Below are 17,918 nucleotides of genomic sequence, written 5' to 3'. Positions count from 1 at the left end.
CTCCAAACTAGACCAGCCCAAAGTCCTCAGCTGCTCCTCACAGGACATTCCTTCCAGCCCTTGCACCAGCTTGGTTGTTTGAGAGATGACTAAACACATCTTAGAAAGCTTTATTATCAACATCTGAGCAACTATAACCCTAAGCACTTTCAGATAACATTCTCTTGAGGGAGGAACTGTGCCTTCTTACAGCTATGCAACTCCTGACATACTGTGGACCAATAGGGGGAAAACAAACCAACCAACAAAACCCACACAAAACACAAACTAACCCCACAAAAACACCCAAACAAACCAACCCACCACCACCACCACCACCAAACACACACACACAAAAACCCCACAAAACCAAAACCACGACAACCTAATTCTTCCAGGCTTGCTTTTTTCCATTCACATTAATTCTGGGGACCTCTTACTCACAGTAGTAAGTCCATTGCCCTGCAACAATAATGAGCATATAAACTTAAATAATGTCTTTCCACTAAGACACTTAAGAAGCGAGAACATTCTCTCTTGACAGTTGCTTTTGGAGATAAGTATCTTTTTTCAATAATTTTTGTACACAAATTGCCCTAATCCTGGGCAGGCTTAGCCTTGCAGACTGGCACTAGTCCTTCACTTGGTTTATAGAAAATATACACAATTTGTATAAGAGAAAAGCAGAACAATATTTTCCTGGGTTTTTAAAGTTTTATTATTTTTGTATCTCTGTAATGAGTCATGAGATACACATTAGAATGCGAACATTAGGTATCTCACTGCTTTTAATGTTAACCCATGCCTATTTCAATAAGAAACTTTTACAAAGGATGAATTAATGACCTTTTTAGTGAGCAGGCAATTAATTCAGTTGCCATCTCCCCATGTCTGTTGCACCCTGTTTTTCTTGCCTGGAATTAGTTGGTAAGTGACGAGAGCCATCTTTTGCTTCCAGTGACCAGTTCTACACTCTGCGTGCTTACATTGCCCTCTCTGAACTGTGGACAGCGTAGGTCACCTTTCTCTTATGTTGTTGTTTTACTCCTGTGATGTTTATACAGGTTACTCAGGCTTAGGAGAACAAAGTAAGAAGAAGAGTAGAAGAAAAGGGCAAGAAGAAAAGGCGACAGAGTAAGTACAAGCATAAGGAGGATGAAAAAGAATGTGAGAGAAGAGTAGAGCAGACTTACAGAAGACTCGTAAGAACCTAGAAAGCAGCCCAAAAATGTAGCAGTGCCAGGACTGCAGAGAGGTGCCAGAAGCCAAACCACTGCCAGGAGAAGAGGTTCCAAGCCCAACAGCTGCAGCAATACAGAGACAGTCTAGCACTGGTGCCAGGAAAGAGAGGACAGCATGTCCAGCTACACCATGAAGGTGGAGAGACTGAGTGTCCAGCTACATGATGGAGAAAGAATAGCTCATTACCACCAAACTTCAACTGACAGGATATTTTTTTATTTGAAAGGAGGGCAGCTAACATGGAAAGCTGTTTAAAAAGGCAAAGTGATAGTGCTCTGCCAGCCATACCTGTCACTGAGCAGACAGTTTCAAATATCGTTTAGTCTACAAATTTTCTCATGAACTGTGTGTTGCAAACACTCAGAGTGGTTGGCCATTCAGTGGTCACTTGGAATGGATATGTTGCAAGCTGCTGGTTGTGAGCTTTTATTTAATTATTGCCAACTGGCCAACTCGTGTGTCAACGAAACAATTAGTATTGCCTTTGATCCTTAACCAGAGAAATTAGCCCATCAGAAAAGAGGAAGACAACTTAATAAACCTGACTGTGAGAAGAGTTTTCTTCACTTTCTCATTTACTTCTGCTGGAGTTAAAATTTTAGAAGTCTTAGATATCTTAGAGAGAAACCTATGGCTCTTTGAGACAATGATGATGTGTATGTCCTACTGAAATTCTCTCTTCATTCTCTGAATGGAGAAAGTAACCTTAATGAAGTCACTGCTTTTTGCAAAACTGTTGTTGTACTTAGTGATCTCTGGTATATGCGTACATCATGATCTTCTTATGATCCTGCTCATTTTATAATAAATAATTCACAGAAAGGAACAGTTAACTAGCTTAAGAGTAATGAAAACTGAGAGTTATCACTACTGATTCAGTACTATACACAGTCTCCTTTACAAGATTTTCCAGCAAGGATTGTTGTTCACTGGTGATCACATCTGCAGAAGCTGTTCTTTCTTGGTAGTAGCATATTCTTTAAAAATCTCAAATTGTTCAAATCTGACAAGTAAAATCCTGGAAACTGACAGCTAATACCATTCACAGACAAATTAGCATCAAACTGCAAACTACCAGACAATCTTTTCCTGTTCAGCAAACGTAGCAAGGCTAAGTTCTTCACAGGTAAAACATGATTAATATACATTGAACCGTTCACATGCATCAGCAAGATATGAAAAAGTTAAATGGTCAAATAAACGCAAAAGAAAATTGAAAAACAGAAGTGCTAATAATGTGCTTTAAAATCACAATTAATACTGCTAATTATTGCAGGGATATGAATAGCATGAGTACATGGTTTTTGATAAACCAGGTATAAATGAATAGAAATCAAGTGGAGAGGAAAGACAGCTATAAAATGTAAGCTACCATAGTGAACCCATGCATGAACTGTATTTTGAAAATAACTGAAAATAATAGAGAATATGAAAGCTTCAAATGTCATCAACAGAACTTATAACAGGCCTATATCTCTGCATGTTGACAACAATAAGTGAGGAGGTAGAAAAAATGTTAAAGATGTATCACACCTTCAAATAGTACTCTTCAGACTTTGCAGAGAATTGATTAACAGGCCAGAAACAAGTGATACTGTAAGAAATACAACAAATGTCACAGAAATATTTTGAAGCTTTTAATAAGAAGAATAGACTTTTATTTCTTATATTATAGAGGATAATACCAGGTTTGACATACAAAGAATTTTACTAAAATTTATTTTTATCTCTACAATGCTATGGTATCTATATTCCTGGTAAGAATATCTTGGGCTGTAAAGCGCCTCCAACTTAATCGAGAGAAAATAGCAACAACAGCTGATGACACTAAGGGTGAATATTTCAGACTAGAATATATGGTAGGAAAGAATTAAGGATGAAAGAAGCTGCCAAATGTGACGAATGTTCTGTCTCAGGATATAGTCAAATCAATAGCAGAGAAATATATGCTTTATCCCAACATAGGTAAAGGTCATGAGGATTAGCTAAGGTTATTATATGAACTTCTGTGGAGCATTAGATGTAGATATTTGGGCCAGAACATCTAACAGGTCATCTTGCCTAAACAGCCATCATTAGCTACATTTTCAAAACAATTCAACTTCAGAAAGCAGGTTCTTAAAATGGTATATTAGTGTACTGGGGATAAATTATGTTGAGGAATTTAATCAGTTCTATACTGAGATAATGAAGCTACAAGTAAGAGAAACATTTCTGAAGAGTAAGTACAGAGCGAATGTTCTTCAAAACCACATATGTTATCCTAGGTCTAAAAAATCTCCAAACCTCATTTGTGTGTCCCATGTGAAACTACATGCAGAAAGTTCAGTTCCCTAAACTGTTGTCTATTTTGCATCTCAAAATAGACTTATTCTGCAAGGTAATAGCTCTGTGAAGGTAATAAGAGACAGATTACACAATGTTAGACTTCTTTAAAAGGACAAGAAAGAGTAAGCTTCCCGACAAGAACATTGTGGTGGCCTGAGGCAGATTTGCGGCCAAGGATTCACTTGGATTCACTTCCACGGATTTTCAGCATGTATTTGAAATTAAGCATGCATTTAAGTGTTTGCCTGAAGAGAATACCTAACAAATAAGGCAACCAGGACTTACTAGGAATTTTTTTGTGGTGGATACCAGAAGACAATATTTTACCGAAATGTAGCACAGGATAAAAACTTCATGAGAAAGCTAATAGGCTAGTGAAAAAGTTTATGCTAAAAATATTTACTGTGTATAAATGTGGAAGAAGAGCGAGCTACTTATATGGCAGTAGAGCTCTTTACTGCCTATAGCAAAAACTACACATTGTGCTTGGTTTCTTATGGAGGGCTAAACTTTCCTTAAAGTCATCTTCCCCAAAAGAGTTTGAAATCTCTCCTGGCATGACCATAAAACCAAGTGAGAAATGGCAAGAAATTGTCCACTTCCAAGTTTCTCTGTGTATAACTTCTATCTGAAGAGGAGCTACCAAGTTTGTCTGGCTTTGTTTGCTTTATAATAGTCACATATGTCATGCCAATACATTACTGGCCACCTACATGGATCTGGAATAAAACATCTGGTGTGTTCAAAACAGCAATGTTACTTTCTGTGTGAAATTCGTTGGAATAATTTTCCCAAGGCACCATTCATTATCAGCAAAGGCGTACATACACGCCAATATGTGTTCTTCCTTATCTACCACTGATACAGGAGAAGAGAGCTTCCCATCATTGTCTGTGGTTAAACTAGATACTAGGTTACACTGAATTTCCCTTTGGTTTGTGTGAAGAGAGACATGTGAATTGGTAAACTCATACTCACCAATACAATTCTTTCCATTTGCATGAAGCTCATACCCTTCGTAACACTGGCAGACATAAGACCCAGGTGTGTTCACACAAATCTGCTCACAGGCATGTTTCTCCACAGCACAAAGGTCCTGAGCTACAAAACATAATTGCATGAATATGAAATTCTTTGACCTTCTATAATGCACAGGCGGACTATAGATCACAAATAAATTTCAGGAAGCTATGAACAGCTTTTTAGAGATGAGCTCATTCTAACACAGATTATGCCAATGTTCTGCTAAACAGTGAAACTCTTAAGCCAGCAGGAACAACCACTCAAAGCTGAGGAGCTCATTCCTTCAGCAGAAGGCAACAACTATTGATAACAGAATAACAGAATACCAATGGTGCCTAGTATAGTTGCTTGACTGTATATTTCTCTAAAAAATTTGAAGGACATTCTTTGGGGTTTTTTTGGGAAAAAAAAAAAGAAAAAGAAAAAAGTATTTATTTGTGGGTTCCTTCCTTCCTTCCTTCCTTTCTTTCTCTCTTTCTCTCTCTCTTTCTTATAACCCTCCTAGATGAATGATGACAAGATTGGAAAGGGAAAGAAAAGGAAAACACAACACCAAAAGACTTGGGGATATTTCATTTCTGGGTTTTATAATTTTTCAGTTTTGTGCAAAATACCATAGCAAGTTAACCCTCCCAAGCAAAAGGTCTCATTAGAAAAATTACTATGACAAATGAGGTCAGTTCAGCACCTGACCAATGAAGCACATTGGGCTTTCTTTTCAATAGATTAAGGTTTCTGAGAACCCCAAGATCTCCCAGTGAAATCTCTGGAAAGCAGAATACTTTGTGTTGCTCAGAATCAGGCCCAAAGACACACATAATGATCATTTATAGCCACAAAGAAGGCTTTTGGAACATGTCTGAAGAAACTAGCCAAGCAAATATAAATTTTCTTTTATAGCTGTCTGCTTCATATCAAGCGGCATGATGAACAGCACAAACAGTCATTTAACTCTCTTGTTCCAGTATAAATATCCACGAATAGATAATTTTCCAGCTTGTTTCAGCCACATTTCCTCTTTTGTACTATTCTATGTATTAATGTAAGATCTGAACATCTCTAGAGAAGAATGGAAGAGATTAAGTTAAACAAACAAACACAGTGTAATGAGTAAAGAATAGCCATTATCTGACACAACCACTCTTCTCTAGAAAAGTTAGGCCAAGTTTGTGAAAGGAGCATCCTTTACACGGATCAAAACCATGTTCATGAAATAAATATAAGAATATTTCAAGTTAAACAAAATAAATTTTTCCCTTAGTTTCCCCTAGTTTTATTCTGGAAGATAGCCCAGTTGCTTTTTCTTCCTTCTATGCAAGGAAATAATTGTTTTGGAAATAACGTTATAATGAAATGCTTCAAGAAACAAAACTATCATCTGTTCAAAAGAGAAATGCACCCTTTTCCAGACTGAAGCATAGTTATCAATTCATTGCTGATCGAAGCCATTTGGTTAAGAGCTTTTAAGAACTGGATACTGACATGATGTACTCTCACAATATAAAAAAGGAGAACAGAAGAATGAAAAAATAGTATAACATTAGGCACATACCTTTCATCTTTTCTGCATTGTTTAATTTAGAAAGTGTTAAAATATACATGTAAGGAAACTATTTGTTCATGAAAGAACTGACAAATACATCCAAACCTTAGATAAATACATCTGGTTTACGTTGATCATTTATTGCACTAAACATAAACACAATGAAGATTTATTTTACTTAGAGGTCAAGTGAGGAACATGTTGTCTCTCTGCACTTGTGGACAATCAGCACACAATGAAGGTAACTAAAATGATCACAGACTGTGGGTTTTTCTATTGCCATCCTTTCCTTTACCCCTAGAAATAAGCTGTCCAGCTTGGCCAGGCTTGTTGCCCTTTCCTAATGAATTCCGTTACTTCTCTGGAGAGTTTTTCCACATAATGGTCTGACCTTGTCTAGACTGCTACTGCATCATCTTCCTCCTTCACCAACGATTTACACCATCCATTTGCACATTTAAGGCCAGTTTGATGGCTCTCAGTATTAGATTTCCAGTGCTAATTGTTAAAATTAGTTTACAGGTTGGTGATGTAGAAAATGTCCATTAGAAGTAGGCTACAAACACATTGAATGACCCATTTCCCTTTCATATTTAGCAAACTGCAATCTAGCATCATATGACATGATCAAAGCAGGTCCACAGTCAAGCAAATAATGTGTGACAGGTAAGTGGGGAAAACTAATATAAGACTGAATCATAGCTAAAAATAAAGTAAAGCAATGCAGCAGTGGGCTTCGAAAAATGGTAGAGGGAACATATTGAGGGCTACTGTGCATGGGTCACCAGTAGGAAAACTACACACAATTCCAAAACTCTCTTGGAAATTAATCTGTAATTTGAAGCAGCGCAGTGCTCAAAAGCTGAACTACTGGCTGATAAAAACTATGCGAATGTAACACAATAAAAAAAGAGACACAGTAAAGAAAGAATTTTTCATACTTGTAATTAATTTTTTTAATTGACTCGAAAAAATTCAATTGTCAAAATTGATGCTAGGGGTGAGGATGGGGAAAAAGTGTGAGTGGGAAAAATAAAGCAATTTTGAATTTCAAATAATTTCCAGAAAATTGAAAGCAAAATAATTATTTCTTAAAAATATTTAAGAAAATTAATAGCATGAGAAGGCTTTAAAAGAAAGGCTTAAAGGATACAAAAGTTTTAAATGAGAAGCATTGCAAGAGAGACACAATGGGAAGAACAGAATTGAAATGTGATTACACAGTTGGAGCCATTATTTAGGATCCTGACCACCCTCCTTCTGAAGAGCTGTAGCAAATATGCAGAAGGAGAGAAAATAGGCAGTATGAAAATTGTTCTTGTCACTATTCTTGTCTTGGCTCAGTTGCTAAACCAAATAATAATTAGGAAATATTCCAGATTCGACTGATTTTTTTTGCATCTTCTTGAGGAAACAAAACCACGAATTAAATGTTAAATTTGATCCATTTAACATAAAACATTCCCCTATAATTCACACACATGCATGTGACAGATGTCTACATTTGGTGAAGGATGCTGGTGAGAACTAGAAAACAGAGATTCCTAAAAGCAACTCATTCTATAGCTTGACCCTACAGGAGGCGAACAGCTCAAAAGCTGCTGTAGCCTAAAGGGTCTGAAGACACTTCCACGCAGCAGTGAGAATGCCTAAATCACTCTGGTGCTGACGTTCTTTTGCTCCTATTCCTCTCGACTGAGGCTCTGACTGAAACTGTGTCTCACTGCATGTGCGAGGACTCTAATACCCAACCTGCAGAGTAACCTCAGATACTGACACACTCCCACTTTTTCAGTGGTCATTAAGTATTTGACACAAAATACAACACTAAGCAAGAGAGACTCAGAACCCTCTAATCCCCAGCTACCTGACTGTTTTACGCCACTCTCCTGAGATGTGGAACATGTGAGTTCAAACACAAGGACAGGATTTGAGCTTGCACCCTTCACTTTAATTCTAAATTATCAGTTGTGAGGGTTCCACCCTATGGTCTCACTGTGACTGTCTCCAGCTTTTTGAAAAGGTGTTTTCCAAATTTTTTCTTCTGGCTAGAATCAGTCTGGCAAATTTTACTTGAATCCATGCACTGGCATGGGATTAAGAAACATCATGTTTGGCAATGACATTTTCCACAAGTAATTAAAACCAGTATTCTATAATTTTCTTCAAAATAATGGTGGATACAGAAATAAATTTGGCATACCTATCTAATGTAGTCTGCTATTAATCACTAGGAAGCAAGTTAAAATGGACAAAGAAACACTGCTTACAAAGATCACAACTGAAGTGAAATACAGTTTGTTATTATAAACTATAAAGCCAGTAACTTAAAACTGAAAAAAGTCAACCATTTTAAATAAGGAATTGAGAGCATAAGCTAGACTTAGGAAACTATTATTTGAATGGTTGCAAACCTTTATACTTCAAGCAGCAGCTTTCCAGGAAGAATCTTCTAGAAAGGCAAGTTATTTCACAGTTGTCTAGTATGGGGTTTATTGTACCTTAGTACTGGCTGCTATCTAGATCAATTACTAAAGCACTTGGATTCACTTGATGTGACATGATAAATCAGTTCTTTCTTTGATTGTTGCTTCACTGTTGAACTTATTACACCAATAAAATTCAAATGCAATGTTACGTAGTTACAGTGTACCTCTGCAGAGCTGTGTATAAAAATTAGCTTAATGTATTTCAGAAGGGTTTATAAGAACTTCATCTACACAAAATAATTAATTCACCTTTTCAAACACTTTTGGATGATTACCATTAATTATATATTGAGCTCAGCCCTTCTTTATGAGCCCAACATGTGATATTAAACACCTTTTGGGAGCAAAAAAGCAAAAAGTTAAGAAAGACAACATACTGCTGCAGGTCTTCTGGTCAGCATTCAGAATGTATCCCTGTTTACATCTGCATACGTAGGAGCCAGGGGTGTTTATGCAGAAGTGATCACAGCGATGCTCAACTGTACTGCACATATGGGCCACTGAAAAAAAAAAGTAAAGGGTTATTAACTGCTGGTCTAACTTACGTGTGGTCACAACTGAAAAAAAAAAAAACAACTGGTGCAGAAAATTTTACTGAAGTAATTTAGAAATTTCAAATTATGTGTTGACAGTAAAGACAAAAATGGAAGCTTAAGCCTGCAAGACTGTAAAAAACCCATGACAAAGAGTACTTCATATAATTCCTAAAAAAAAGTAGGAATTTAGGAGGTTTTTTGTCTGGTTGACATTGGTGGCACGGTTTTGGACATGCAATTGCATGTGGAATGGAGATATAAACAAAATAAAATTATACAATAGAGTATATGGAAACACTAATTACTTGGTGGTCCCAGAAGACAATGAAATAAAACTACCACATTCAAATTTAGAAAATAAGTGGAATTTAAATACAAACTGTTCTAGAGAACATTCAATTTATTGAATGAAGAAAATTGCCACACAGCACAATACTAAAGAAGAACGAGTACAAAACAAATCTCCTTGCCTAGTTATTAATGTTGAGGAACATACAAGCAATACATGATGATGCTGAGGTCATGCACCTCCAAGATTCAGTAAGTGGGAGCTGAGCTACACTCCAGCGTGTAAGTCTTCTTGAGTTTATTTTTAATCTGTTTGTATTTTATGTCTCTAATAGCAAGTAGTAAAATGCAACAGACTGAGACAGTAGGAAAGAAAGAGAGTCGTGGACCCATCCTGTCAATTTCATTGCTGAACTATTTTTCTCCAGATCAGTATTTGGGAATTTAGAAATCTGGTTCATGTTTTCTTTCCACTGGAGCATTTCTTGTATGAAATTTCTGTAATATACAGGCGAGCTACTTTTCAGAGAACATTGTGTGGAAAACAATTTATTTTGCTCAACGACAATTAGGGATTAATGTGCTCTTTATTGCACTAGGTCGACAAAGCTCAACAGTTACGGAATAGAAATTAAAACTAATCTTCTAGCAGCCACGACAGAAGCCTGATAAATAACATGTGGTATGTGTGGTACTTGCAGAAAAAACCCTGTGGTTTTGAGATGCATACTGTGTATCTGATCTTTGGAACGGTTACTGGAGTTATGCCTTTATTACTAATACACAAACCACCACAATTACCAAATCTCTTAATCAGCTTGTTGGATCTCATAATTTTCTGCCATAATAAAACTTCTCAAGTACTTATATTTATGTGAATACAGACCTGCCAGGACTTCTTGTCTTTTCATCTTTCTGGCATTTTGAAAATGAAGTTTATGACCTCTGATGCTTTCTAAACAGAAGTTTCCTCCTGGCTATATTTCACTAGCTTTCAACATCAGGTATAGCTTGTTATAACCAAAGAAGCACTTTCAAATATGACAAATTAAAAATATACTCATTTCAGTAGTTTCAGCATCAGAAAATCTTACTATATACTAATGCTATAGAATGTAAATCTATATGGTTGAAAAAAGAGTACTAAAAACTGAAGAAAAAAAAAGAAAAAATAAAAAAGAAGCAAGAAGTAAGAAGAAAAAGAAAAAAGAAAAAGGAAAAAAGACAGAAGAAAAAAGAAAAAAGGAAAAAAGAAAATGAAAAGAAAAAGAAAAAAAAGAATAAAGAAAAAAGACAGAAAAAAGGAGCATTCAATGATAGGTGTCACATTACCTCAGTCCCTTCTGAGAATATATTGTTACCATCTGTTACCAACCTTCAGACATACTATCAAGTGAAATTTTTTACAAAGTGTCTCTGTTGCACCCATTTCAAGGAATAGGTGCTCTGGTCTTCAGTCAGATTTCTGCCGTGAAGGAGGCTGCTGTCTGCATGATTTCTGCAACTTCATTTGTTGCAGGAGGTGTTTGGTGGACACAGCCAGGGACTAAAGTAATAGAAAGGGTGATCTCATAGTTAAGGCATTTGAATGGGAGCCTTGTGAATTTGATTTTATGTCTGCCTATGTCACAGGCTCCTTATTTGATTTTGGGCAAACCAACTATATCAGTATCTTCAAGCAAACATTAACCTTCACACTGTATGTGTTCAGCTAGAGACATCTGAATCTGGATTTGCAGGAAAGCAGGGCACTCTCAGCTGCCAAGTGAAGGATGCAGAGCTGTGACTGGTATGTCATATTAGTCTAAAAATGCTAAATGCCCCAGAAAATCAGACGAGGCATTGCACTCAGCCAAATATTTAAAGTTAGTGGGAAATCTTGACTGTTTTAATCCTGTTCCTGTGCCTCCGTTCCTCCCATGTAAAACAGAGATGACACCATTATCTACTTTACAGGAGAAAAATAAAGAATTTATTTGCTCTTGACTGCTCCATCCCAATTTCTGTCTTTCTCACTCCTACTCAATCTCCACCTCCTTTCCTGGATTTTGTCACCATTTCTGCTTCTCTTCTGAGTTTTCAACTCCTGTCTCACTCCTCATGCCTCTGATTTCTCAGGATGCTGTTTAGTTCTCGTTTACCTTGCTGACTGGTAATGAAAAGAGGCCCCTGGGATCCCTTGGCTTCAACTGCTGTTTTTGACACCCCTAAATCTTTAGCAGCCAAAGGCAGCAACTGTAGGGAAAGTCTGACTCAGCAGAGGATGGAGCACAGCCAGTTTATATGGATTCTTCCGAGAATATAGCTGCTAGGCACTGGCTAATCTCTGCCACTCATGGATAAACAGAGGTTAATTTGGCTTACTTTTTATTTTCCTCACAGAGCTTCCTCACTTGGCCACGTTTTTCCCTTCACAGGAACCATGAAAACGCGATCTCACAGGCATAAGGGCAATCCAGACACAAGGACAGCTCAGATACCAAGGTCTTTTCCCACAGCATGAAGCCCAGCAGACCACACACCAGGAGACTTGACCAGTAGGTGCCTTCAGTTGCTCTGACAAAGAAACCACATGTCCAGATGTTCAACTCAGCCTCTGGGTCCACACTGGGGAGGACTTAAAAAACCAACCACATTTCCTAGGAGGAACGTAGGTGTTGCAGGGAGCAGAGGCTATGCGATGCTTGGATTGCTCTGTTGAAACTCAGCAAGCTGAACACCACTTTGCAGCCCAGACTCATAATAATAAGGATCTGATCTGCAATTTACTACCTTAAAATCCATAAGATCCTAACAGCTTAAATTCCCTGTTGATTCTGGGCCTGGTTTTTTAAGGGCATTTCTGGATCTCACCTTCAGCTCCTGACACAGCAGATGTTGTGGAGGCACTCCCTGAGAAAAGGAGGCAGCAGCAATCGTTGTCACTTCCATACTCCTCCATCTGCAGGGAGGGTGGTTTTATTGAGGATCACGTGTATTTGGATTAAAAGTGAGCTATAAAACTCTAATACATTTACTAGACATAGCCTAGTCAGTTCATTCCATTTAAACTCTCAATCCATGTTTAGTTTACTCTTTTTTTGGTTTTAAATGTATCTTACCAGTTAATAATAAGGCAAGGAAGAAAGAGGAAAAAATCTATTATCTCATGAGTATCAGTGATGGTGCTTTGTGCTGATGAAGTTCAGCTGGAGTCCTGTTGCTCTTTGAAACAATTTTGGAAAAGACCAAGTAAGGAAAATTCTCCAGACTATCCTGACAATAAGCCCCAGTTCTTTTCTGGCAAAAACAACCCTACAGATGAGTGAGCATTCAGTCTCACCATGCATTCTTTTTCTGGACTCTGCTGAAAATGCCAAATCTGTATGAAGATCTTTCATATTTATCTCAGGAAAAAAATGAAAAAGAAAATTATATTAAGTACACAGATTGGAATAAAATTCATTACATATGCCAGAGTATTTGTAAAAGGTAACTTCTTATCAGGGAATTGGAGATGGAAACAATTTCTCTGTTTTAAATTAATACCTATTAAAATATTATTTACTTTATTGTATGAATGAATAATACCACTGTAATGGCTTTTCCTAACTTTCTGTATCTAAAATGGATGGCCTAAAACCACTACCATGTCTTCATGTCTCACTTCCAGTCACAAGGCACCCACAGAGATAATTGTTTGCAAATAATTAATATGTAAGCTTTGGAAGAAGAATCCATGAACTCCAGAGAATTTTTTAAAGAACTAAGACTGTCAGTTTGAAGTTTCAGTACTAATGGAAATGTCCTGGTTTTGGCCTGGATAGAGTTAATTTTCTTCCTAGTAGCTGGTACAGTGCTGTTTTGCACTTAGTATGAGAAGAATGCCAATAATACACTGATTCGGTTGTTGCTAAACAATGTTTATACGAAGTCAAAGACTTTTCAGCGAGGACGCTAGAGATGCACAAGAAGCTGGGAGGGGGCACAGCCAGGACAGCTGACACAAACTGGCCAAGGGATATTCCACACCACATGAATCATGTTCAGTATATAAACTAGGGAGAAGTTAGCCAGGGAACTGGCTGGGTATTGGTCGACAGGTGGTGATCAACTGCATTGTGCATCGCTTTGTTTTATATATTCTATCATTATTAGTACTATTTTCCTTTTCTGTCCTATTAAACTCTCTTTATCTTAAACCACAAGGTTTACCAATTTTTTTCCCCCACGATTCTCTTCCCTATCCCACTGGGGATAGGGAGTAAGTGAACAGCTGTGTGTGGTACTTAGCTGCCTGCTAGGTTAAACCACAACAGGAGATAACATTTAAAATCAATAGATGAAACAACTTATCTAATATTCAGATAGCAGAGGGTTGTAAATGTATTGTTATTATGCAATGAATAGGAAAATCATGATATGTGTGTTCGCCTCACTGCTTATGACCCCTGAGAATTACACCGTATTTTATGATGCTTAGCAGTAGAATTAGTTTTTCCACATGTATGACTGCTATTCTGAATGTTGTCTGGCTAGTCTCCCTTTTTTCAATGTATATATTCTAACAGATAATGTTCCATGTAAAAAAAAAACCAAAACCAAAACCCAAAAAACCGTAATGGGAATGTGCATTTTTTCTGTGTTTTACTTTCACCTATACATTCAAATCTATAGATAAAAATCTTACCACAAAGTTTAGTCTGGAAGGCAGAGGTCAGTGTTTCAATCTGACTGAAATTAGCAACCAGAAACACATGCTCTTCATGCGGTTCACTCCCAATGGACTTCAGCGTGTTCATGTCTACTCTTCCCACTCCAATGGCAAAAATTAGGATACCCGAGTTACGAGCTTTAGCAGCAATCTCTGCCACTGGATCCTGAGGTCTCCCATCTGTCACTATCATGATAATTCGGGGCACATTCTGTTTCAGAGGTCGAGCTCCTTCTGACTCTGAAAATGCAATGTTCAATGCATACTGAATAGCCAGTCCAGTCATGGTGCCGGATGCCAGGTGCATCATCCTCCTCACTGCTCTTTCAATATCCTGCTTCCTCCTGAACGTCTTCAGTGAAAACTCCTGTTTGACTGTGCTGCCATACTGAATCAGACCTACTCGGGTGGCATCAGGGCTGATGTCCAGAAACTGCAAGATGGTTAAAATGAACTCCTTCACTTTTTCAAAGTCGTAAGGACGTACACTGCGAGAGCTGTCAATGATGAAGACAAGGTCCAGATGTTTGTTGCTGCAAGTATTTTCTGGAAGGCAAAATGCAAACAAAAATAGTTTACAAGAATTTTGAAATGCAAATTGGTTCAGGTTGACCTGACGTCTCAAACATGTTGTCTAAACAAACACTCTGACAAGTGGTGGGAATATACATGAAAAATAGGAGATGCCAGAACTAAGGCTACTTGAGTAATACAAATTCGGCCTCCAGTAAATAACAAATGCTGCCTCTTACAAGATCATATGTATGTGTATATATAACCTTTTCTTTTTTTTGGTGGTGAGATCAGTGCCCAGAATGGCTAATGGCAGTGGAATGGGTACCTTGTGCCGTACCCCGTTTTGTCATTGTTTTTGAGATTTTGATCTCATACACCACGCAGGATGGAAAGCCCCTCTGAATTACACAGTTACTACTCAAGTGAGGTGCGTTGTGATGTTTTTTGTGGTACTGCCTGAGAATTAGAATCTGATGAGGCAGAGTGGTATCAGCTCTCCATTATAAACACGGAAACAGAACACAAAGAAATTCAGGTCAAAAGCATCTGTCAGTTGCAGTCACCAATATGAGACATGAAGGGACTGATTTTTCAGGGAACTTGGCATCAAGCAGGACTTTGCATGTACAAAGTACAGCTCTCGATGTCAACAGCAGCTGGGAGTGCTCAGCACTTCTGCAATTCAAACCCCATGATTTAAAACACATAATTAATGGCCATCTGGGAGAAGTCTCATCTATTGGACTAGCTCAGCATTACACAGAAATTCTGTGGCTGCATGAGAGAGAAAATCCTGTTGTCTACAGTGGCACTCAGCTTGGCCAAAAGACCACTCATTCACTTCCTGAAATCTGTTTCAGCCATCAACAGTACTTTTATCCAAGAGTCACTGAAGGTATGTCTGTATCTGACAACTGCACAGTCAGGCAGGCCAAGCTATCACAGATAACAGCAGAAGGGAAGGCTGGCTGCCTTCTGGGCATGCTGTCAGCTTTCTGGGACTTTGCGTGTACATCCTCTGGCTTCTGCTCAGCATCCTTCTGTTTTGAAACAATACGAGACATAGGGATGAGTTGCATTATAAGAATGGATAGGGACTGAACCACTCACAGCCAGTACATAGCAGACTTAAGGCAAGCAGGGGGAGGTGAGCCGCAAGCCTTGCCACAGAAGGCAGCACATGGCAAAAAAAGACTTTAAAGGGCTTAATGGGATGCTGGTGAAGAGAAATCAATGGAGGTTTAATATTTACACTAAAGACCCTTCCAGATTAAGAAATCCCTGAGAAACAAACGCATGGCAGTTAGGGGAACACCTGCAGGTAGTATTGTCTTGTTCTTGAACTTTTTTGTATGCATCCACTTTTGACTGCTGTCAGAGACAGGACACTGGGTTAGATAAACCTACAGCTCCAATCACTGTGTCTGCTCATGTCCTTAGATTCCTGTGGCTATGAATAAAATTGTGAGGTAGCTAGTTGCCCATTTGTCTGCCTTGCTTGAAAGATTACAGGTGGTAAGTATTCTCATCAAACAGCAGTGGTGTCCTCATCCTACTGAGATACCCCTAATCAGTAATCTCCCCTACTGCCCAACCCAACTCGATTCCCAGTGCACTCTCATCCATCTTGTGCACTCAATGAGGCAAATGCTCGGTAGAAAAGTAGTATTTGACTGTACAATTAAAGGTCATGTCATACTGCATGAGTACAAGTGGGCTAATCAAAGACTCAACAGACAAGCCTTTACATGCACTCACTTGTGAGCGCTGATGAATGTCAACCGTGTCCTTCTGCCGAGGCAAGGGCTGAGCAAGATGCCTGTTTTCACTTGTTAACTCAGAGACCTCTTTCATAGATTACCAAGAACATTTGTGGGCACAGAATAAAAATGCTCTCTGATGGCAATAAAAATGACTGCCTGGATTTATTCATGTGCAGTCTACAGTATGGCTCTATTCATAAGTGCTCGAGTTGCTTATTCTTTCAAAATCAGAGGATGCTGAATGCAAGCCAAATTGAGCAGAAACAAAACTTCAGTTCTAATGGGATACAGATATCCTGAGATATTAACTATTTTCCATCTTATTATCCTAGTGGCACACCTAATTACTAATGACTTTTACAAATACAACATGAAATATTACAGCATGGTTATAATACGAAGATAATGCTAGATATGATTTGTGGGAGCAGAACAAAGGGAAAGAAAGATAATTACAGAAAAAAAGTCTAAGAATATGTGTGTCTATATGAGGGGAAGGACGGAGGAGGGAGAAGGGTAAAATAACTACTGTTTTATTTCCCTTAAAACAAGTCAAAACTAGAGCCATGGTGCTGAATCCTTTTAAATTGAATATAAAGATTTGGATCCTAGTCTGAAAAGAATCAGCTACATATTTTGAAGTCAGGCGTGAATCTTGGTGGGAAAAAACCTGGATGGCATTAGTGGATAGTCCTACCAGAAACACACCCCATTGTGCTAAATTACTTAAGAAAAATCTGTCAGTCTGAAAGTATATTTCAAAACTACTTTCACTAGCAAAATTCTATCTATAGGAATACCAAACATTTCCAAGTTGAAATGTATTTAAAATATTTGTCTTCTGACTTAGGGATTTTTAATAACCTTGTAATTATTAATGTTGATTTAGCTGAGATGGGCTCAACGAAAAATAAAGTGTAACTCTTTTACTAAGCAAAACTCCAGCTGGGTGATACTTTGAGGAGTAGCAATCAGTAATGACTAACAGATCTGAACACTCATTTCCCCAGATAAATGTTCAGTGACACCTCTTTAGCATATAACCCCTTTTTCCTACCAGCTCTAACATTTAAACAGAGAACTTTCTCACAACTTTGGCAAACATCCTCTTACCCAAAAGTAATTCCCCTCCACTCTTCTTATGAAAAGTGACATACTCATTGAAAAGAGCTACTCATCCATAAACCTGCTTCTAAGTCAGCAGAGGTTTTGTATTGCCAACACAAAAGTTAAAAAAATCCTCCATATGAGTTGTATTATCCAAAGGCAAGGGACAGACAGGAGAGGCAAGACAAGAACGGACAAGGTAGGGGAAGGTCAAGTCAATAGTAAATATATTCTCCTCCTCCACTCAATATCCAGTTTGTCTGTAAATGACAGTTACAGTGATGCCACCTTCACGAAATTAACAATGAAAGGAAATTTCAGTTCTCCCTGGAAGAATCCAGCTGGCATCCAATTACCTACATACATAAAATAGAGCTTAAAAGAATATTTCACACTGAGCATCTTGATTTC

General features: G+C 38.0%; 1 protein-coding gene across 6 annotated transcripts in view; it reads right to left on the bottom strand.

Annotated features, from left to right (window-relative positions):
- MATN2 (matrilin 2) overlaps positions 1 to 17,918 on the bottom strand; it is a 70,873-nt gene that overhangs the window by 32,997 nt on the left and 19,958 nt on the right. For all 6 annotated transcript variants that reach the window (XM_065629462.1, XM_065629466.1, XM_065629464.1 and 3 more), the window contains exons 3-5: positions 14,098 to 14,667; positions 8,982 to 9,104; positions 4,528 to 4,650 (exon numbers count right to left, since the gene is read on the bottom strand). In XM_065629462.1, the coding sequence (XP_065485534.1) occupies positions 4,528 to 4,650; positions 8,982 to 9,104; positions 14,098 to 14,667 (816 nt within the window). The remainder of the gene's footprint in view (positions 1 to 4,527; positions 4,651 to 8,981; positions 9,105 to 14,097; positions 14,668 to 17,918) is intronic.

The sequence above is a fragment of the Caloenas nicobarica genome, chromosome 2 (genome assembly GCF_036013445.1).
Source record: "Caloenas nicobarica isolate bCalNic1 chromosome 2, bCalNic1.hap1, whole genome shotgun sequence".
Taxonomy (NCBI): Eukaryota; Metazoa; Chordata; class Aves; order Columbiformes; family Columbidae; genus Caloenas; species Caloenas nicobarica.
Note: the sequence above shows the minus strand (reverse complement) of the source record. Positions and strands in the feature narration are given on the sequence as shown.